This window comes from Linepithema humile, chromosome 1, assembly GCF_040581485.1.
Source record: "Linepithema humile isolate Giens D197 chromosome 1, Lhum_UNIL_v1.0, whole genome shotgun sequence".
In the NCBI taxonomy this organism is placed as follows: Eukaryota; Metazoa; Arthropoda; class Insecta; order Hymenoptera; family Formicidae; genus Linepithema; species Linepithema humile.
The window spans coordinates 4,678,598-4,701,544 of record NC_090128.1 but is presented as its reverse complement, the minus strand read 5'-3'; the positions used below and the strand labels follow the sequence as shown (position 1 = coordinate 4,701,544).

The 22,947-nt window shown below is 40.1% G+C and overlaps 1 protein-coding gene and 1 long non-coding RNA gene across 4 annotated transcripts; one reads left to right on the top strand and one right to left on the bottom strand.

Moving 5' to 3' along the window:
* The first annotated feature begins 1,986 nt into the window (after positions 1-1,986).
* On the top strand, positions 1,987-21,761 carry LOC105674432 (forkhead box protein I1-like). 3 transcript variants are annotated; one of them, XM_012370732.2, is made up of 8 exons: positions 1,987-2,122; positions 4,669-4,801; positions 17,875-18,495; positions 18,825-19,026; positions 19,247-19,295; positions 19,444-19,522; positions 19,601-19,750; positions 20,038-21,761. In XM_012370732.2, exons 1-8 carry the CDS (start codon positions 2,069-2,071, stop codon positions 20,199-20,201), a joined length of 1,452 nt encoding a protein of 483 aa, XP_012226155.1. In that variant the 5' UTR covers positions 1,987-2,068; the 3' UTR covers positions 20,202-21,761. The 3 variants fall into 3 exon arrangements, with proteins under 3 accessions (XP_012226155.1, XP_012226154.1, XP_012226151.1); XM_012370731.2 differs by having other exon boundaries at positions 19,592-19,750; XM_012370728.2 differs by having other exon boundaries at positions 19,444-19,750.
* Positions 2,018-18,004, bottom strand: LOC136999548 (uncharacterized). The gene is made up of 4 exons (XR_010889903.1): positions 17,867-18,004; positions 13,837-14,270; positions 4,592-4,841; positions 2,018-2,137 (listed from the first exon to the last, which is right to left on the bottom strand). It is a non-coding gene; the product is annotated as an uncharacterized lncRNA (long non-coding RNA).
* Positions 21,762-22,947: the final 1,186 nt, after the last annotated feature.

Below are 22,947 nucleotides of genomic sequence, written 5' to 3'. Positions count from 1 at the left end.
ACAATCGTTACCTCGAAGATAAATCGCGCTTGGGATCATTTTTCATTTTCACGCAAAACTTTGTTTTCACGAAGTTTTAAAAATTCGCGATTCAACTTTCCGGCAATTGCGCACCAGTCCGATTGATAGTCCGATTTCATACACCCGTGTACTTGATTCTCTAAGATTCGGTTTCAGATAAATTACTCGCTAAAAAATGCTAGGAAATATGTTACCAAATATGTTACCAAAAAATTCAAAATTTTCTTACATTTGATGATTAAAACTTAATTGATAACAAGTCTTATTTAAGAATAATTGATAACAGAAGTTATTTAAGAATTCTCGAGCAATTTGGAAATATTGAAAGTTATGGATACATTAGTACCCACAAACATAAACATCCAAGTCCACTGATTAACCGAGTATTTACACTATCTCTTATCATTCGCGACCTCTCGCAACAGACCTTTCGTTACAAACAGAATTACGACGGATTACGAATTAGTGAAGATATGCAAGAATATAATGTCGCCTAACAAACACGCAATCTAATCGACGGGGGAAGGATTTCCCCCGTCAACAGATATAAATATCTCCGGCTCGGCTTGACTGTACGAATGATTGATAAAGCGCTCCTCACCGCCGTAATCGCGGCTCTTGTCTAAAAATTTCCGAGATATTTGAAAGTACTTAAGAACTGGCTGTGTATCAAAAGGAGGGAAACGACCAAAGGAATCGTAAACACCGAGGGCCGCGCTGATCGAGGTGCAAGATATATACGAGTCCGCGGACGAGTTCTTGCGAGTTCTTTCCCTTCGGCTGGCGCCGGCGGAAGTCCCGATGAGTCCCCCGGGGACTCTGAAGTCCCTTTCCTCCCGTCGGCACTAAGTATGCTAAGTGTTCAGCTGTTGCGCGCTTGTCATCCCACCGAAACCGTCGGCCGGCGGCATAATAGAAACGTCTCATCTCGTGCCGGCGCTCTAATGAAAATAGTGCGCCGGTCGACGGATCGAGCGGCAGTGTGTTGTTACCGTTTAGAATACATTATAATCCAACTTTCCTTCCTTTATTTCTCGGTTTGTGGAAACGTTGACTCCTTTTGTCGATTCCGATATTTTAGCTGGTCAACCTTTATTTCAAACATGCCAATATACGATGTATATTGATTCTGAACGATCGGACACACAATTTTTGTAAAAAAAAAAAAAAAAAAAAAGAAAGAGAAGATAATTTAATAAATTAATTATGCATTCGGGATTTCTTGGGATGCTGGCTTTGAATTTGTATAGTTGAAATTTTGGATTTCTGAATTGTGTGAATAAAATGTCGCAATTAGAAATTTGAAAATCCTGCTAGTGCAAAAGAAACTTTGTTTTCTCTCAACCTGGCAGCATCGAGAAATCAATCTCTTATCAGACCATGCATGTTGAATTTTTAATTTGATACTGGAAATGAACGGATCTTGATGAGTCAGCTGACCCAAATCGGGACAATATTACGTTAACAATTGCGTCAGCTATTCTCATCGACATTGTTGATTGTAAATGCTGATCAAATTGGTTACTTCAGAAAGGTAATGAGTGATATAAGCTAAATTTTAAACACGGTGTGCCAAATACTTTAGCGAAGATGTTATGAAGTTTACAAGATTTTATGAAAGACGTTTATTTTCTGTTGCAGATTTCCTGATTTCCGGATTTCAAAATATATTTCGAAACTGTTGCATTTAACTACAATGGACAATTCCTTCTGAAGATGTAAAACGCGAGATCGTAATATCGTACTTACTCTTGCGATGTACCTTCCCGATACACTGAATTCAGAACAATTTTAACTTCCTCCTGTGAATTGTGTTGGCGCGAGTGTTTTACTTACTTTGGACAATTCGGAGAGCATGAAATAAAAGCGTCGTCGCTTGACTTTGGAGTGTCAGTGAAATAAGATTTCGGAGATCCTGGCGATACCTCGGAGATTATTGGATCCCATCTGTGTCCAAGCGAATTGTGCAATTGTGGAGAGTCTGTCCGGTGATTGGGTGGAGTTGCAGCAGCATCGTGTAAATGCAGCGGCAACGGCCGACGTCTTTATGAATTACACGGATAGGTCCAAGATGGTCTCGCACATCATTCCTGTTTCGGGGGTAAGTAAAAAAACCCTGTAAAATTAAGAAAAGTCAATATCTAGATACAAAACAAAATTTGGAACAGAGAATTTCATAACTTTAGTTTGCTTATCGCTTATTATTATTTTTACTCTTGTTATTAAAACAATAGGTGCTACGTTTAACACATAGCTGATACAAGTATTATATGTGTGGTTAATACATTTTTAAAAGAATACTTTCCACAAGTACAGAACGTAAAAGATATATAAAATTTTAGAAACTAATCGATGATAATAATTAAAGAATTTTTTTCAAACGTGAATAACAAAAATCTTAGATATTTGAAAATGCTGAAACAGAACGGAATATATGGTTGCTATACAGCTTCATTTATTGTGGCAATAAACAAGCAGCATATAGCGTATAAATCTCTATTATTCTACTACATTTGTAAGACATTTTGAAAATTTGTTTTCCTGGTCATTCGTTCGTTTTTTCGTGGGGTTTTTCCTCGGTTCGCGAAACGACGCGAGAGACGATCGACTTGACGTCGTCGTGCACGCACTCGTTATCTCCCAACAGGGGAACGAAAAAGAAAGAGTCGGGGGGTCGTGATCTCGAAAATTTCACAACGACTTGCGACTCTTCGCCGAGATTTATTTCGAGGCAATTTTATACAGTGATTCCGAATTTTTTCGCGAGTTTATCAGGAACTTATTTTATCTAGATTGTGTCGATGAATACTCTTTGCGTCTCTACATTTTTGCATTTAAATCAATACATTTTTAAGACAGAAATAATGAAGAGAACGAATGTGGAAGGCGCTGTAGAATATAATTCTACGATTTATTAAACAAGTGTCGGCGTCATGACAGATTTCAACGTCGACGTCATATTATCGCATCGTCGTTCGAACGTCGTTCATTCCGTGATTGCTGAATGGATTAAAAGTGGGTTATCGAACGTTATTCGGTTCGCTAGCGCGGCGATCGGCTTCGCGAACACGAGTTAAAAATCGATAGCAACTCTGATTACCGTTCACTCGTTAGCTTGCTGTTCGAGTCTTCAAAAATTTTAAGATTAGACGTGAGAAGATAGATGCGTGTTAAATTTCTTCTAAATTCGTTATACAATCGGAATGCATAAAACGACTCTCTGTACATTTATATACATTTATATACAGCATGGTTCACCGTAAATAGAACAAGATCTTTAATATTGGCATTTTTTAATGGATTTTTTTGAAGATAAAGAATTGTGCGTAAAAATATTAAATTTGATAATTAAATATAAATTTAAAAAGTTCTTTTTCGACCGAAATTACATAGCTCCGTTAAAATTTTGATAAAGATATCGAGACGCTGATTTTGTTTTTAAATTATTAAGAAAAACTTGGGTTGAAATCATTTCTCTTTATTTATTTTTGTCGAAAGTCATTCGACAAATAACGAACGATAATTTTTTAAGCGATAAAATACAATCTGTCTCATTGCTGAACCATGTCGATATCTTGGATTAATTCATCATGAGAGCGTTCACGCAAACGTACATAACGAACATACGTGATTGCGACTTTACGGATTCTGGCCGGAAACGATAAGGTTCTCGGAATCACTTTCGGCGCGGTAACTGCCAAGTCTATTGCAATAATTTACGCCCGCATTATAATTTTTGGATCTTTTCTTAATGATCGCGCCAGACACACACTCGCTATGATAATTTTCTCGCGACGGACGAGAACATCGAGTTTCGCGACTCGATGATTTGCGAAGCGGTCGCGCGAAGCGACCTAGGTGCCTCATAAAACCGGATCGCAAATTAACGATCTAGCGAGACCGTAAGTTTTGCCACGGCATAATACGATGTCACAACACCAGGTCGGTGTTTGTAAGCTTCCGGCGACGGCACTTCAAACATCGCAAGCACCAAGCCAAAAGTCTTGGCCTGCCCCGCCGGGCTCTCCCGCTCTTTCTCTCATTCGTTTCTCTCCGGCGGCGGAACTTCTTCGCTCTCACGCTCGCCGGTGATTCTTCAGTTCGTTTACCTCCGTCGTTTCGACTTTACTACACGAGGTACACTATGTTTTAAGGAGTATTTTAGGGTGATGTGAATTTATATCTCGTCGATGCGCCATCCTTTATCGAAGATTTACGCCGTATACGTTTGCGCTTGGCAAGCCACCTCGACGGAACAATTTGGATCCGTTTATCGAGCGACCCGAATCACATTCTACTCGTGTGAAATTATTGCTTTTAGTATTTTTATTTGGAACTGCGTAAAGATTAACCTTGTTGTATACGTTGTTTGTTATGATTGATATATTCATTCATTCGAATCCTCGAGTTTTAAAAAACAAAACTTTAAAACGAATTTTCAGAAGACAGATTTCTTAAATTTGATATTTCTGATGTATGCTATGTAAAACCAATGTAAGACCAATGTTTAATCGTAATTCAAAATTCAATCAAATAGTTTGATAAAAATTACTCTAACATATTTACTCACCTATTGACGTGAAGCTGTATCTTATCTTGTTCATAGAAAGGAAAAAAAAAACAAAAATTTATTTATTTAATGTTAAGGAGCTGCAGCAGGGGAACGGCAATCTGGGTGCTACAGGACTCAGCGGCATGCAGGACTCTCCCCATTCCTTGAAGATCAAACAAGAGCCGTTTCAGCTGTCGCCGCCGTCGCCACTGCCGCCTCTTCATCAAGGTATGTTGTTGTCGTTTTCATTGCGGGCCACCGAACTAGACTGTTCCGAAACAGAAAGCAATAAAAATAAATCAGAGAGAAATAAAAAGAGCACTCGGTATAATTAATCATCGGTTATTGATCTCTCTTGAAAATAATATTTGTAATAACGACATATAAACGCTACGAAATTAATATTTGAAGATCATCAGGGGCCTGATTTACATTTTTCAACTAAATCTCCAATTAATTTGAAAGTTGAACGAAACGTCAATAGTCCGAGCGACAATTTTTCCGGACAAATTCCCGAATCGAATGACAGGGCTCGGCGGAAAGAAGCCGAGCGGGTTGTCGCTAAAGACCGCGTTCTAATAATACAAAACTGTAGTCCCGAGAGTCGAGAATCGTTTCGTCGTCGTGAGGGAGGGCTCTCTGCGAGAAAACGGTGGCTTTTCTGAGGGAGAGAAGAAGAAGCGCGAGTGATATACCGCGAGAGGCCTGCACGCGAGAGGAGCCCTGATCTTTCCGCGCGGCGTTTAGTCACACACTCTCTTCTCGCCTCCGTGATTATAATCTCCTTCGCCACGTTGGCCGACGAAATCGTCGCCGCTGCTCCTAATTCCGCGGGTCGTGGAAATATCTCGCCGTTTATCTCACGGTGACGAAACGCGTCCGATTTAACGTCCGACGACGCATATCAAGGATTTATCGGCGGTAATTCATGTTGCGTTAATGATATTTCGGTTGATGTTAAGAAATTTTAATCAGTTGTTCAAGTTTAACGCCGACATCAATCCTGTGCGATCCTACGTCGAGGTGAACTGGATAAGTAATTAAACATGATTACAGCGAGCAAACTTCTTTCTAATATTTATGAAGTTTCCCGGATAACGAGAATTAATTGTTACGTACGTCTTTCAATCTGACAGAATTAAAATAAGAACCAAGTACTTAATATTGACTTACTCGTCGAAATTAATGCGAAGAGTTAATAGCAGAGAGCGCGCGAATAATAAAAGAAAGACGAAAAAATAATAAAATAAAACAAAATAATGCACGCGGCTCGATTTTTTGCGTGAAAAAATTATTATTAGGCTACCTAAATTATAAAGTAATCTTGTTCGATAAAACAATTTGTTTCTCAACAATCTCGTTCGACAAAATCGCGCGTTTGAAAATTGCACAGCGACGCGATCGCGCTGAGATTTCTTCGCGATCGTCAGGAATCTAATTACGTGGCATTTTTATCATTCTTCGCTTTCGACAGGATATCGAGACGGTTGCTCTGTCTTTATTGCCGACTATCACCGGTATATGATCACTCGGAGCTCGTCTTTCTGCGTACGAGAGTCCATCGGTCAGCGAGGAACATTAATGTCCGAGAGGACAATAAAGATATTAAAGAGGGAGAGAGGGGTGGAACGAGGGACTGTGATAAGTGCAGCTCCTTCGTCATTTGGGCTCGTGTTACTTTATTATTCGCTAATCGCTGAATGTCCGGATAAATAGATAGGCCGAGATACGGCCTCGCCGACACGGCTCCCGGCTCGCACGATTAATTCCGTCGGCTTCTTACAGGGGTGAAATCTTAGACGGGTTTCGATGTCCCTTGTGTTACGTAGATACGCGTCGAGAGGAGGTAATCGCTAATAGTTTCGAGCGAGATAAGCCTGCTCAGACCTGCAACAGTTGCGAGATGCTTATTCTCGAAGGACAAAATTAGCGAATTAGCGAAGGAACTTTGGCGTAATTTCTAATTGCACTATAAATTAATAATATTGATGCTCGACGCTGATGATCGTCACATTCAGTATTATTTGTTGCAATATTGGAGTATCAAATTCAATACTTGGACAAGATAATATTACATTTAATGTCTGGTATCGAGCTTGATATTGTAAATAATAAATTTAGTATTAATACAATGGATTAAGTTTATAATATTTTAAATAATAAATAAAAGATATATTAAATATTGCAAGATAGAAATATAATAAGCGAGCGACAGCGATATCATATTCGCGATTGAAAAATGTTAAATTAAGACTCAAATTATCGGCCGAATGCAGATTCAGTTTTACGACAGTTTGCGCTTTGAGTTTCCACCAGATAAGTAAATTTTTATAACGAAGCATTCATTCTTAACGAGTCGTAAACAATGATACACTGCGAAGAGATATCAAGTGTCACTAATCTGCAGCGTGAAGTACTATCTTACTTTCTCCTTACTTTTCCTTATTTATGTGTTCTTGTTTGTATTTCTGAAAATTAATCTCGCTCGATTATGTCATTTTAATGACCGTTACGTAAAAACGCACCGACGATGCGCGGCGTTAAAAAGCTTGCTCGTCAAGAGCGGCGATTATGAGTCGTGGAAAAAAAGATCCTCGGTCCAGAATGGATGCCGAGATAAGAGAAGGAACACAAGAACAACGAGCACGCCGCGTGTTTCGAGAATCTCAGGGTGTTTAGAGCACTCGTCCGTAAGAGTTATGGTCGCTAATCCGGGAAGGCTGCGCGTGCTTCAGGGCGAGAGCTGACGTATCGTCGACGACGACAGCCTCTTCGTGGATTCCTTCCGTCGGAGGGAAGCCGTGACTTTAAACCGGTTCGCATTTAGACTCGGCACTCGAGCGCGCGGGGAAAAATATCGATAATCCTTCTTTTGCAACCCCCGCCTTGTCTGCAACCAATCGCGAATTCGCGAGCGATTTAATTATTCTCTCAGTGTCGTCGCTTTTAAATAAGTGTTTTCCAAATTGCCGTTTATTAATTAAGTTTTACATTGATTTACTGTTCAGCTACCAATGTAAATGTAATTCTCGATTGAGTTTGCACAAGCGAGTTTTTATAGGAAGAAAGTATCTCTATTCAGAATCGCACTTTGCGTGTAAAAAAAATCCGTGAATTCTTGCAAAACTTTTAGATCAGTACTTGATCATGTACTTGAAGTGTGGAGATTTAATTGGACACTTGTGTCGATTGTACAGTCATGCGTGATGCGCAACCGGCGGGGTCACGGCTCGTGTTATATATCGTTATGGTTTGTCTATAGCGCGCCTATTCGCCGCTTAAAACGATTAAACGTCGTATTGGTTTATCGTGCGGCAATAAAGGCCGCACGATAAAGTCGTACGAAATAGCTGACACGTCTAATTATAGGATAGCTGATTATCGCTTAAACGCTGATCTAATTACTAGCGCCGCCGCTGCGCGCCGCGGCTTCTAATACAATTCATTGTGATTGTGGAAATCTAGAGATTTGAACGAAAATCTTGCGCGTGAGATATTACGTGATATATATATATATAATTATAAAGAAACTTTAACAATTTTTTTCTTGAATCGCAGAACATCTTCTGTCGATCACTATTTATTATAATTAATCTCCGAATGTTTTGATAGCTGTTATGACATTTTAATTCTCTCGCAATTTTTTGGATTCGTAATTTGCATTTTAATTCATAATTTAAAGTGGCTATATCGTGAAGTGATTTGATGCGATTAATCTTTTAAAGAATGTTATGACCTTGTTTATTTACTTTGAAATCAGGTTACGAATGTAATCAGTGCGTATCCGCATCAAAGCAAATGCGTAGTAAACAAGGGCAACCAGTTTGGAAGCGATCGCTAATTTCGCGATAACGCTATCGCGAAGACGGTGGTCTCGCTGTAACGTTACAGAAATTAACAGAAGTTACCAAAGTTCCGATAAACAGCACATAAATATAGAATATATTTCAACGAAGAATAAGTTCCATACTATTTACGACAAAAAATAAGACTATTTAAGATATAAATATTGATTGAGTTAATCGAATAAAAATCGGTACAAAAATTTAATCAAAAGACTCGACAACAATAAATTACGTAAAAATTACGATGCAGAGAGTGAAAATTTTTATCAAATACGTATCGTGTAATAACGATTCGCTACTTTGTACTTGTAGAAAAATATTTAATTCATTAGATTTTATTTCGATTTCTAAAACCGATGATAATTTGCGTCGCTTCGTATATAAAGAAAGTTGCTGCATTAATTAGAAAACTATTCAAGAATCCATCTCTCGATTTCGATGAAATTTACATTTAGAACTCGATTAAAGAATGATACGCTGAAAAAATTAGCTTCCGAATATTAATAGTTAAAAAAATTGGTGCAAAGATAGCTTCTGTTTGGCGCATTTCGTGCTAAATCCTGATAATAAAAATTTTATTTTTGTGACACGTATATTACTTAATCTGCTTATCCATTGATTCTATTCATAAAATTATCACAAGTTACACAATAAAACGTTTTTCACAAAATTCTTCATAATTTTTTAAGTATTAACATTCGGAAGCTAATTTTTTCAGCATTCTCCATCATTCTCTAGTTCTAAATGTCCTGTAAATTTCATCGAAATCGGGAGATGGATTCTCGAAAGGTTTCTTAGCGAGACGAGGTGAACAAAGCAATGTGATAATTGTAGCATTGTTACAATCGCCAAGATGACGTAGAGAAATGGAAGGAAAGCGTAGTAGTAGATAAGAGGCCGATCGAGCCGGCGAACCGAGTCGCGAGAAACGCGGTCGGGCCCCCGGTGGAAAATATCGCGTCCACCCTCGTTAAGTAATCGACTTCGCGTTGCATCCTCGTGATCGGCGATTGCGCCGCGCCGCGCCGCTCCGCGTGCGAGGGAGCTTCTCCAATTAATCAATGTCCGGCGAATGGCGGATACAACGCCTGTGCAAAACAGCGCACGGCGTATTTACTATAGCAAAACACGATAGCGACGGAGATAATAAACGCGTCGTCGCGGCGAAAAAAAAAGTCGTCGAAGGAGGACACGCGATTATCATGCGGTTGTTCCTCCTCTCGTTTGCCTTCTCTGGTCAAAATTCTCCTGCTGCTATCTCGCTGGTGTTAATTAACGGACAAGTTATGGTATGTTGTGAATTGCAAGCTGCTGCCGGATGGATCGATAAACCGCGGGGTTTGCGTAAACGAATGCTTGTAGAGTGAACTCTGGATTTTCGGTGATGAAGTCATCGTCTCGATAAATGCGATTATTTCATGAGAATAAGAAGAGTTGGTAAATAATACAATATATATTCTCTAAAATGACGACTCGTCGCAGCAGAATGCGATTCGACTTGACAGTACGCTGATAGCGACGGTAAAATTAAAGTATTTTATAGGGCAACAAATTTTTTTTTTTTTTTTTTCCTGGGAGGTTGCAAAGTTTCATAGACAAAAATTATTTTTCTTAAAGAAATTAGTAAATTAGTCTACAAGAGACAGTTAAATTGTACACCGATCTCAGATCGAGATACTTAGAGTGTACGAAATTTTAAAGTACATTGTTCTCATATATCGAGAAACTTTAATGTACGTATAGGAATTATTGGAAAGAAAGGAAGAGAGAAAAAATATTAGGGCGCGAGTGGCTAAGCCGGGAATTGAAGCCGGGAATTGAACACGGGTCTTCCGCTTGCCGGGCGAATGTTCTGACCACTAAACTACTCAGACCCCGCGCTTCTAACATTTATCTCTCCTAGATTAGGAACTCAACAATGCTGTAGAACATAAACGCGTCATAATGCCCGCGTGATTTATGTCCTACAGCATTGTTGATTTCCTAATCTAGGAGAGATAAACGTTAGAAGCGTGGCATCTGAATAGTTTAGTGGTCAGAACATTCGCCCGGCAAGCGTGTTCAATTCCCGGCTTAGCCACTCGCGCCCTGATATTTTTTCTCTCTTCCTTTCTTTCCAATAATTTCTATATGTACATTAAAGTTTCTCGATATATGAGAACAATGTACTTTAAAATTTCGTACACTTTAAGTATCTCGATCTGAGATCGGTGTACAATTTAACTGTCTCTTGTAGACTAATTTACTAATTTCTTTAAGAAAAATTAAGAATTTAGCACTAACATCCTGCAACGGCTCTTATCGCCATTTCATTATTTCTCGTTTGTTAAGCATATGGAGCCTTTCCATTATATGTGTTTTAAAAATTATTTTCCCTTCTTGCGTAATATTAATTATACAGTAAAGAAGGAAAAGACAATTGAAACAATAATGGATCACGGGACGCGAACGATTATAGCAGTGCTTACGAAATGTCAGTATTGCGAAGCTCGTCGCACATGTGGCTTCGAATTGTGAAAAACGAACTTGAGCTTGCACGTTGCTCAAGCGTCGGCGTATACTTTTACTTCTTACGTCACGACGACGATGACGACGATGCTGAGGTCGAGATACCGGACAGCGATTGGCTCACGCGGAAAATATCACAAGATAAGCTGTCGCCGCGATGACTCTTTGACTCCAGGACCTCGAATCTGCCTTTTTATCGTATAAAGATCCCCGTTCGATCCCTCTCATGATAGATGCGGTGTCCCCTCCAAAAATTTTTTGTCTCGTTACATTTCGCATAATTAGCATTTATGGACTTTATGCGACACAATTGATTTTTTTCCTTCGACTGGATATCCTTTCTCTAAGATGGTATCCTTTGGAAACTTGAGATGATTCTGAGAATAATTCTGAGAAAATTAAATATCACTGAATCGGAGTTACGAGAATTCGTTTTATTTATTTTCAAACTATTTTTTTCTTTTTAAGAATGTTTAAGATTTTTCTAGGAATTGAAAATTTAAAATAAACTCAAGTGCTTAATTTTAAAATTAATTTTAAATTAAGTAGAAACTGGTCCATTTGAAGCTTCCGCGAAGTTGAATGAAAATTATGATATACAGAATGGTTAATCCGATACGGCTTATCGATTTACTTATATCTGACAGCGAAAGAATTACGGCGATAAGAAAAGAGAGAGGAGACGACAGGGGAGGAAGCAGCGATGACGTGGATGCGAGTGAGCGATCATTGTCGGAGTATGATGTTTTAAAGGCACGTAGAAAAACGGAGAGGTAGTTACCGACGGGATATCGAATTTCTATTGCAAGCCAAGAGCTGTAGAGCGAGGCTTTTGAACCTGTTTAACTTCGCCCTCGCCGTGTGTCTTTCTCTTTTCCCCGTCTGTTTCTTTTCCGCTTATCGGTCATTTCTCTTTGTGTGACGCGGTGTCAAATGTACATAATGCGATAACAACGATTAAACAATCAATACCGATATAATTAAAACTAAAAAAGGAAACCGATTAATTAATCAAATTTTCAATACGACAGGCTTTTGTATAAATGTGCTTCTGCATCGTTTATGTATAAACAGACCAAAGGTACAAGTAAGATATAAAATGAAAATAATAGTAATAAGATACAAAAATTCGAATGTCCGTTTATGGCGGCAATGTTTAATATTAATGAGTGTATTACGTTTTCAGCGTGCTCCTACCCTAATTGTACTCCGTTACGCGGTCACGTGCCCTTTTCCTTTCCCCCCTGACCTCTCGCCATTTGATCTTTCTGAATTAACCGGACGTAAAATCCCATTATCTATAATATTCCAAGCGAGCGCGTGCATCGCCTAATTGAGGTCAGTTAGCGAATTAATTGCGCGCGAACAAATTATACGGGAGCAAAGTTTATAAATATTACGAATAGAAACTCTACAGTGCTCTATAAGAAGAAAAATTAATCCGATTGTCTCGCTTATAGCGAGCATTAGCTAAATTTCAAAATTGAGTCGAAAAAATCTGCAAAATTCCATTTGTAGACCGTTAATGAATTAATAGCTCGCGAAAAAAATGCGGGCATCATTTTTCGATAAACACGATCGCGTGTTTCCGAAAGAATTAATTAATCGACGGCAATTGACAAAATGTTTATACTCGGCTACGATAGCGATTCGAAAAAACGATCGCGCTATCAGTAGCGCGAAACGTGCTGTCGCGTATTCGTACCACGCGTACGCGTACACACATGCGGAAAACATAACGCGTGCTCGGTGTAATACACGCCGGAAACTGTGTACGTATGTAAAGATGGAGAGAGAGAAGATGAGCTAAGGTGCATGAGCAAGCAGGCAACGAGATCGCGATAACGTCACAAATCCGTGCGCCAACACACCTGACTGCAACTGGAGATTTGCTACGCGACACCCGCCGGCGATACATCTGCTCCTCTCATTCGCGAATATGTCCTATGAAACTGCGCGTTACGATCATCGAAAGAACAAACTGTTTTACATCAGTGTTATTTTTGCCATTCTGTACATCATAATTTTCATTCGACAACCTCGCGGAAGCGAACTACAAATGGGTTTTTACTTAATTTAAAAATTACATTAAAAATTAAGTACTTAAGTTTATTTTAATTTGATTATAGATACAATAAAACGGTTTAGACGCGATGACGCAAAGAAAATTGAAATTCACTGCATGTTAATTATAAAACTATAAAATTATGATTCATTCGGAATTGAATATATCAATAAAACGATGTTATTTTTAAATTATACGAATTTGTTATATATATATAATATTACTGATGTGTATTCGACTTTTGAATACATAAATATTTGAACTAAAGAAATTACACGTTATCAAATAATATGTATTTTGTTAACAACTTTCTAATTCAAAACACGCGTCTTTTATGAAGCAATTTTGCATACTAAAATACTTGTTAAGATTAGACAATGAAAAACAGGAAGTGGAAATATTTATCGCTCAGGAAAGAATTCCGTTTATAAAAACGAATCACGAGTAGAAAAGTACGTAAATCGTAAAGGAGTTTCGCAACTCGGAGCGCGGAATGCAGCGGTCAGCTGCACGAGGAGGACGTAACAAACATTACGCAAATCGGCCTTCGTCAGAGTCGCAATTATTTAGGATATGAAAACGCGATTACCTGCTTTCCTCGATATCCTTCGCCGATGTTCCGCCGAGCTTGCAGATTTGCGCAACGCGCTAATGACTTCATAATTCTCGGAACTCGCGTTTACGGTTGCAGCGAGAAGGGAACTTCGATCGAAATCATTTCTCGGACATTCGTGACTCTGTTTTATCTTAACCTTTCGTCGAAGAAAATTGAATCGAAAAATTTGCAGCCGAAAAGACGATCGACGAATTATTAATTGCAACGAAAATTGCAATTTCCGACGTACCTCGTGTCCGAAGTCCTCTCTCGGGACTTTGCGTGCACGACGAAGGGGAAGATAGCCGATAATGATGCTTGGGTGTTCTCGCGACAACTCGAGATCATCCGTCGTCGAAGATGAGATGCCTGTATCTCGTTGCCCCGTCCGTCGGTCGTTGTTCTGTCGCGATTCATCGTGAGCAGCGTGATGTCACGACGTATTGTATTTCGCTTATCGGCGCCGGATGCCGATTCCTCGTTCAACCCAGCAGCATTTCAGGAATGCGAATGCCACTAGTTTTCTCCGCGACGACCGACGACGGCGACCTTCGCCCCGGAGATCGACTTTGCCCTCCTGGCTAATCGATATACCTTCTACGCGTTACGCCTCGTCTGTCGTTTCCGTTCTTTTCACGTCGCCGGGATATCATGCACAAGATTGTCTCGTCGTTGAACTTCCGGCTGTAACAACATATCGTTCGTATCTTGTATCATTATTTGCGAATCTCGGAGCGTCGTTAAGTTCGCCTTTTCAGGCGACCTATTATTCGCGATAGAATTCGAGATAGAGATTTCGAACTTTTTAAATGATATAAAATATAATTAAATTTTATGAAAATGTTGATAATTTTATCTATCTACAATTCGATAAAATTCTATTCATAATTTTATGTGCCATGTAATACAAGAAACATTTGAAATATCAAAATACACGCACGTACAAAATATATATCAGTAACATGTTTTTGTATGCGTATTCTGATTTTTCAAATGTTTTTTATTACCTGAAATTATAAATATTTTAATGAAATTTATTTATATTTAATATCTATCATATTTAATTGTATTTAATATTTTAGAAATCCTATCTCGAATTTTGTCGCGAATTATAGGTCTCAAAGCAGTCTCTAGAGATGCAACTGTTTTTGCATTAGTAACCGTGTCATATGAACCGTGACCTGAAAGTATATTTAATTAGAGGTGATCAATTTAATGCATTCGATCTTAGTTCCAATTATCAGTAATATCGTATTTCTCGTGCCGAAGTCGATTACACTTTTCCGAGCTCGAGCGGCTGGTTTATTATCCGGAGACTGTAGTCTCTTCTGATTGGGGCTCCCGTATATATGTAATACAGTTTGTCGCGGCCATCAGATCATTGTGGATCGATGTTATGACAATAGCCGAGCGCGGTAGCGTATTCTTGTTTTCAAAACACCGCCTCTCCTCGTGTGTACAAGGATGATCCTGGGCTCTCGCTGCTGCAGGAAATCGTATACTCCCGGCGGCAGCTACGAGGTTCGAAAAGAGAGAGATCCGCGTCGCTACATTAAAATCTACTTCCCTCTCGCCAGCCGAGTCCTCCGAGCAATTTCTGAAATTTGTGTCCGCTCACGGCGACATGGGAAAACACGCGCGTGTGTTTCGCGACGGAAAAATCGTATTTCCGGAAATACGGCAAAAAACCCGAGTCGCCGCATCGCCCGGAGATAAATCCGTGGAATATGATCTTGTATTTTAATATGTTATTATGTAACATTAAAAGATCTGACACGGATACACTGTTATCGAGATTAATTAAAGATTTGGCGGAAAAGAGGATGCAAAACAAGAATGAAAATTTTGGAGAAAGCAACTTTCTCATTTTTGTTATTTCGTTTTTTCTTATCTCAATCGATAATATTCGCAATATTTACGAATTTTTAATAATTTCTAATAATATTACGGGAGATTTATTTTGTTATCGCAGTTTGATCATTTTAACTCTATTGACCAAATAGCTTTTTGCTGATCCCGCACCGGCAGCGAAAAGAAAAATCTGCGTCAGTGGAAGCGCCGTGAACCGCTGTGCATGACGTTCGTGAGATCACCATCCGGCGATCGATGCGTCGGCGATGCGTGAGCACGGCACGACACCGGCGTATCCGTGTTTCCACAACACGGCTGTTCGCCTGGACGACGAGGCGATACGGGAAATTTTACACCCAGTGTCCGTGTCGCGCGAACATCTTGTTTGGATCCATCATCTAGCCCGGAGCACGTGTCCAGCGTTTTCGCGAGCCGTAACCGGTAACAGTATCATCGATACCCACGGCGATGTTGTAGATACGTAATATGTATCTCGTGTAACGGATCGAGATACACGGCGTTCGACTTTCGTCACGACCCGATCGTTGCATTGCAGATTACTGAGAAGTTACTAAGCGCTGTAAGCTATTTTCGTTAGTGCAGATGTAGCTCCGTTCGCAGGCAAATTTTCCATCCGTTTTACGTTACAATCGAAGATTCGGATTGCGCGGAATTATACGATAAGTATTATGGGAGACAAAGTATTCTTTTTTTTTTTTATTTTTAATAATTCTTTTTCTGCAATTATGAAATTTGTTAAAATTTTGATAAAGCTGCTTATTATTGTGCAATATAATTGTAATGTAAGTTTCAAGTTTTCAGAATTATGATGAAAAATTTGTAAAATGTGTAATTTATTTTCTCGCTTTTTTTACGATCGTTATTTTGCACCTTGATATGTCTCTCCCGCGTTTTACGCGTGCAAAGCAATTTGCGCGGTCGTTAACGTCCGCGTTTAACGACTCGTAGTACGATGTCAATTGCACGATGGTCGCGGATTTTTGCTGCAAAACGCTTTTCGCGAAATTTCACGATCTACTTCGTGTAGCGTATTTTCGTGAAAACATGAAAACTTTTTGTTAATGTTAGTCACGTAATTAGATAAATTTCCGTCTGCCGGCCAATCGGAGTCGACTTTCGTCCTTCCACATTTTGCTTCGCCCCGGGTTTGTTCGCTTTTATCCCGCTCCTCTTTTTCTTTCTCTTCCCCATTTCGCCCCACGGCGCGCACGTAAGTTATTGGTGTCCAGTTACATCCAGTTCCAGTTACACGTGCCGCAGGGCACCGATGCATTCGATGCTCGCCCCGTGCGCTCGCACTGCAGCGCTCGCGCGCTTCTGAATACACGGGCTCTCCCTGGCGTTTCCCGTATGTGTTTTGTGATTTTATTGCATCGCAAAAAACAGATTATCGTACTGTTTTAATGGAAGCTGTGTTCGAAAGCTTCGTGAAAGAAAATTCAACATTGCCGCGACGTATTATTAGTTTTTCCTGTAACATGGGCACAAGTTACGCGTTTAAATTTCATTTTATTCTTCGAATTTCTTTGATTTCGCAAATATAATAATTTGAAATCGCAAAACTACTATTCCTGTTTGTTATTATTTTTGTTTCATTTTGCTCTTTGAAAATATTTTTATAAATTACGCGCTTTTAACAAATGTTTTGTTCGAATATTAATTCAAAAAATCCTTTCTCGAATCAGAAACTGAATTGAACATCTGAAGGCTTGCTAAGGATCGAGCTGTGGAACTCGGAATATCGCCGGAGCGCACACACAAGGGTATTCTCTCGCTTGTGGTTTATCGCTTCGTATATCGGCTCTTGGCACTAAACATAAAAGCCTGTGTGGGCCTCGGGTGTCCCGGCGTACGTTCCTCTTAAATAGGTCAATTGTTTTGCTCGGACAAGATTTCTGAGAACTACGCATTACGCACTCACGTGCGCGCGGATCATTCGATCGACGATGAAAGAAGGCAGGCGAGCGCTGCCCATTGTCCAGGTTCTCGGAGCAACGATAGAATTGTCATCTTGGAATTCGCGATTGCCCTGTATCGGTTTTCGAATTCCCGCGATATCGTCACGATAATCTTGAGCACTTCCTCGTCGAAATAATATCAAATTAAAAATTATATGTACACGGAGAAAATTTTATATCAGAAATTACTATGTGCGGCAGTAGCCGCGGACTATGAAGGAATCATAAAAAATTTTACTATGTTTTTCATATGTGAAACACAGTAAAAATTTTTGGTTCACGGTCCGCGGTTAATGTCGAACATAGTAATTTTTGATATAAAATTTTCTCCGTGTACCTACGACTCTAAACAAAGTTTTCATTTGTGAATACTAATCCAAAAATCTTTCCTTAAGTAAAAAAAAATATGTTAATCAAATCGTTGAAAGTGTAAAGATCGAGTTTTCTCACCGTTTCAGTGAGCGGCTTCGTGTCGGACCTGCAGAGCGGCTGCATCGGCGGCACGTCGAAGGATCTCGATTCTTCGACGGTGCCCGGCAGCCTGGGACGCGGCCTGTCGCACCATGTATCCCTGAGCCATCATCATCATCATCATCATCCCCATCACAGCCTGCACAGCCCGAACTCTGTGGTCTCCATGCACTCCGCCACCACCGCCGGTACGGCGCATCATCATCTGGACGATAAGGGTTCGTCGCCGGTGGGCGCCCTTCACAGCACCACCAATAGCAATCCCTCTACGCCGTCCGCACCTTCCACGCCCACAACGGACAGTGCCGTGACCACCGCCGCATCCGGTACGAGCAACGCTAACGGCACCAGCGGTGGTACTTCCGCGGCGAACAGCAAGCCGCCCTTCAGCTACGTTGCCCTGATCGCCATGGCGATACAGCACAGCGCGCAAAAGAGAGCGACTCTCAGCGAGATCTATGCATACATTACCGCCAAGTTCCCGTACTTCGAGAAGAATAAAAAGGGATGGCAGAACTCCATCAGGCACAATCTGTCTCTGAACGAGTGCTTCGTCAAAGTGCCCCGAGAGGGTGGCGGCGAGAGGAAAGGCAACTTCTGGACGCTCGGTAAGATGTTGTCTGGATATTCATTTCAATCGCCTTCATCCCTGCAAAAATAAATAATGAGTTGGAAAAAAATCGATGGAAATTTATTCAACTGTTTCTGATTTCTGAAGTCAGAAATTAGATCCTCAATTTCTTTTTCATTTGTTTCTACAAAAGTAGAAATGATAAATTTCATAATTGTTAATATTTCGTTAAAAGTATCTTCAATTTTTATCAAACAATTTTTTACAGACTTTTTATCAAGTTGTATATATTTTTGTGTGAAATTTCCTGCATGGACATCGAACGTTTATTCATATTTACATTCGCACGGATATTTTGCGCGTTAGATCCGCAATACGAAGATATGTTCGAGAATGGCAATTACCGAAGGCGGAGAAGAATGAAGCGTCCCTATAGAAATGCTGCGTATCACAAACCGCTCTTCGGCGATCCGTTTTCGACGACTCATGTGCACTTGGGACCTAGAAACATCTTTGGCCACTCACCCCCTTCGTACGCTCCCACTGCTTACACGCGATACGACACGAGGTACTCACATTTCTAAATATCACGTGCGACTGCACTAGTTGTTATCACATGTATTATGTGTCAGTACACGCAGCCAAAAATTTTAGAACAAAGAAACTCCTGTTCTTGTAACATTCGTGTCTTATTTTTTAATATGTGCGTCTCAACAATATCTTTTTCGTGACATCTGAAAAAGTACAAAACTGTTATTCGAGAAAATACACAGCTTCTCTTATTATAGTGCATGGAGTCTCCAGCAATCGCAGCTCTCGTACAGTCATTGTCAATCGGTGAGTCCTTTTACGCCGTCCAAGTGACATCGTGCGGTATATCCTATTCGATAGTGTATCGAATAATTTGTTCGATTCTCGAGCGATTGAAGATTTTCAAGATATCACAAATTGGTTTCGAATCGTCAGAAGTTTTTTTTTATTACAGCTGCAGCCGCAATTGCAGCCGATGCAGTCGATGCAAATCCCGACGATGAACGGCTACAGCCAATTGGGCACTTCGTTAAGTGAGTCACTATTCTCGTACTTTGCACCCACTTTTGCCGAGCGGGGTAATGCTGAACGTCCAGACAAAGCGTTTCAAGGCAATTACCTGGATGTTCCAGGTGGAACGGCCGGATCGCCCGGCTCCATGGGCGGCGGGACCTTTGGCAGCAGTTTCACCACATGCGGCAGGCGACACGATTCCGCGATGGCCACAGACACGATGCCCGGCAGATGCTACTGGCCCGAGAGTAAGCGATTTTCATGAAAAATGTTTTCATTGTCATCTCCGCCTAAAATCAGTTTTTTTTTTTTTTTTTATTATTACAACTGGAAGGTTTCGCTATTTTTTTCATATTAATTTTTTTATATAAATCGTGAAATGTTTCGGATGATAATTCGAACTCTTTTGTATCAAACGATGTTAAATGGAATAAACTAATTAAATGTATAAAAATGTTTGAAAGTTACCGAGTCTGTTTAAAAGGTATGTAATATAGTTTTGAAACACTGTGTACCGTTTCGCTGATTGCCGCAGTGGTGAACGTGAAGGAGGAGCCTGGGACAAACGCGGTGTCGACCGGCGGCGTCGGCGGCGTCGGCGTCCCCTCTGGCATGATGGGCACCGCGGCGACGTCGGGCGTCTCCGCGACGGGATTCGCGCCGATGGAATTCCAAACGCGCTCCAAATGCTTCATGTGAACGTCATCGTCGAATTGCAGCAGCGCATGACGAGCCGAGCTTCACGGCGGAACGATCCTGCATGATCCATCGCAGGACGACGGATTGAATCGCGATTCAGCGAATGGTGAGCGATGAACATTCGAATACATCCGCGATAACGCGGATTAAATTCATCAAATATTAGTGAATAATATTCGATAATTATTTAGCAATAGTATTGGATGCTTGTTCGCGATTTTTAACCGCGCGAGGAAAATAGCGTATACAATTTTGTGGAACTCGTGTAATTGCCGTTGTCGATCAGTGAGCTGTGTAACATAGTGCAGCGAGCCTTGAAGGAGTGGATGATCCATTGCGGAAAAGAGAGAGCTATATTGGACGGAGGGTCTGTCTCTCTTTGTTTTTCCCCCCTCAATACACGATAATAAATGTGGAAGTAAGACAGACGTCCGTATATTTATTGCTATCCTATCATATGGCCACAAACCACTGATTCTTATAGGAAAGGCTCACTTCATTATGTTACGCAGCTCAACGTTGTCGATGACTCGATGTTAAAGGAACGTTGCGTTCCAACGCGTCTTAGTAAGTGCACTGTATCATACGCTGTGTTAATACGTAAGCGATATGCAATGCACGGGTGCAATTGCGCTTATCGTATGAAACGAAATGCGGTATCCCGTAGCGCAAATCTCTTTGTGAGAACACAGACGCGATCACGTCTGCGTTATGATGCCAAGTATCGTAGATATTGCGAGATGAAAACAAAGCGATAGCAAAACGATCTCTTAACCTTATCTTCGTTTTTTGACATGTGAAAATACCTCTATCTTCATCGTTTTTTGACTGCTAGACAGTATTTAATAATGTCTTGAGAAGCGACAGACGAACGAGAATAGATGTTTTGATCGTGCGAGAATAAGAAAAAAAAACGCGTGCTTGTCAAATAAAACTTTTTTTTTCACATTAATTCAAAGATTATTCGTAGAATAATATTCAAAAATTTTGAAGCGTTTTTTGCGCTCTATATGTGTTTGTAAACGTTCGAATGATGTCTCTTCTATCGCGATATGATCATATGCAGAAACTTTTAGCTTTTAATTAATACAGATCTGTTAGGAAAGCGATGCAGAATAGAGAAAAGACGTCTTGTTGCAAAGAGTTCTTATATATATATACATATATATACATATATATATATATATATATATATATAAAAGAGTAAATAGAATTTAATAGAGTTATATATGTTTAATCGTACAAATACGTCTTATGTGAATTATTAGAGTAGAGAAAAATTGTTTCCGCGACGATTGCAATGTAAATACACGATTAGTGTGTAGAGGCTGACTTTAAGAAAATCATAACGACGCGAATTACATAGTTTTATGTATAAATCCCTAAAATTAATTTCTATCGAATATAAACGTCTTGTTCGACTTATTATGCACAATAATCGTGTATAAGCATATCGTGGCAGCTGTGTACAGTGATCCGGCGACACTCACGTGAAAAAAAAGTGTAACAGTGTCTATAAGAGACGATGAAAATAAATATTGATTATTTATCATCGATAAAGATGGCGCTTTATTCGAAAGAGTATATGCCTCTCCCTTTGTTTATAATATTTCGTATGCTGTTTATGATGCGTTTGAAAATTCCGCAATCTTGCAAACATAATTTTATTTTAATTCTAACGTCTCACGCGCGCGCGCGCGCATGTATCGCAAAATATTATCGAAATAATCAATTTGCTGAAAAAAAAAGAGAGAGAAAAGAAATGGTTGATTGAAAATAGCTTCTACGCGGGTTGGTCGTTGCATCCTAGTAGAATTCTACGGCGCAGGGTGTCGAAGAGGTCGAACTGGACCAATGGCCGGCGAATGTTTACGAGCACGATGTTTTGCAAACAAGCCGTGCGCCGTGGGCTTTAATATTCCCCGTAAAATCTAGAACGGTACGGGTGAGCGCGCGTCAACACCGTGCGTGCATCAGAGCGGGAATAGCACGTGCATTTTATTTTCTGACTCGGGAATCGCGCGAAGGAGCACGTCGATGACGTTCGGGTGTAGCGTTTCTCCTAGAGACTGCAAATAAATTTTGCCAGTTGCTGGATTTATAATTGCGAGAAACGAGTGGACGTCGAAGAACGGCGAAAGTAAAGAAACGAAACGAAAACGACGGTGGTTTAAGATTCATAACATAAAATTGATATATGAAAAATAAAAACTTTTCACGTATCGTAGTTTTCATTAGAATTATATTGCTGCAATTTCAAGCGAGCCTTTTCAATCCTTTACTTTTCGGATTCACGCGACTCGTCGGGACGAACGTGAGAAAAAAGGATCATGAGACTTAGCTTGTCAGAAGCGCTTGGAGAAGTGCGGAGATTCACACGCACGTGCATCGTGCGTGGCGATGCGTGTAAGTAGAAGGCAGCGGTGACATATAGCGACGGCCGAGGGCGACGGTGCCGACCGTTTAGGCGACTATTAGCAGCTTCACGGGATGTTTCACGCACGTGCGTCTCCTGTGACGGCGGTCTGCGAGATCTGAGGACAGAGAATAGAGGATTTCCTCACGCTTTAGGCGTTTTACAATCGGTTAATCACAGATGAAATAATTTATATTATTACAATCTTGTAAGAAATTAGATAATTCTTTTTCCTGTTCGAACAAAAAAAAAGGATTTTTATGATTTTATAGAATAAATACAATTTTATTTATTTTTTTTTTTTTAAATGAGTAAAACTAGTGAGATATA

Bases quoted from the DNA above. Each gene is read 5' to 3' on its own strand.
- LOC105674432 (XM_012370728.2), top strand. From the start codon at position 2,069: ATGAATTACACGGATAGGTCCAAGATGGTCTCGCACATCATTCCTGTT. The intron at 19,027-19,246 runs GTACTCACATTT...CTCTTATTATAG, and splicing joins TACACGCGATACGACACGAG to TGCATGGAGTCTCCAGCAAT. The intron at 19,751-20,037 runs GTAAGCGATTTT...TGATTGCCGCAG, and splicing joins CAGATGCTACTGGCCCGAGA to TGGTGAACGTGAAGGAGGAG.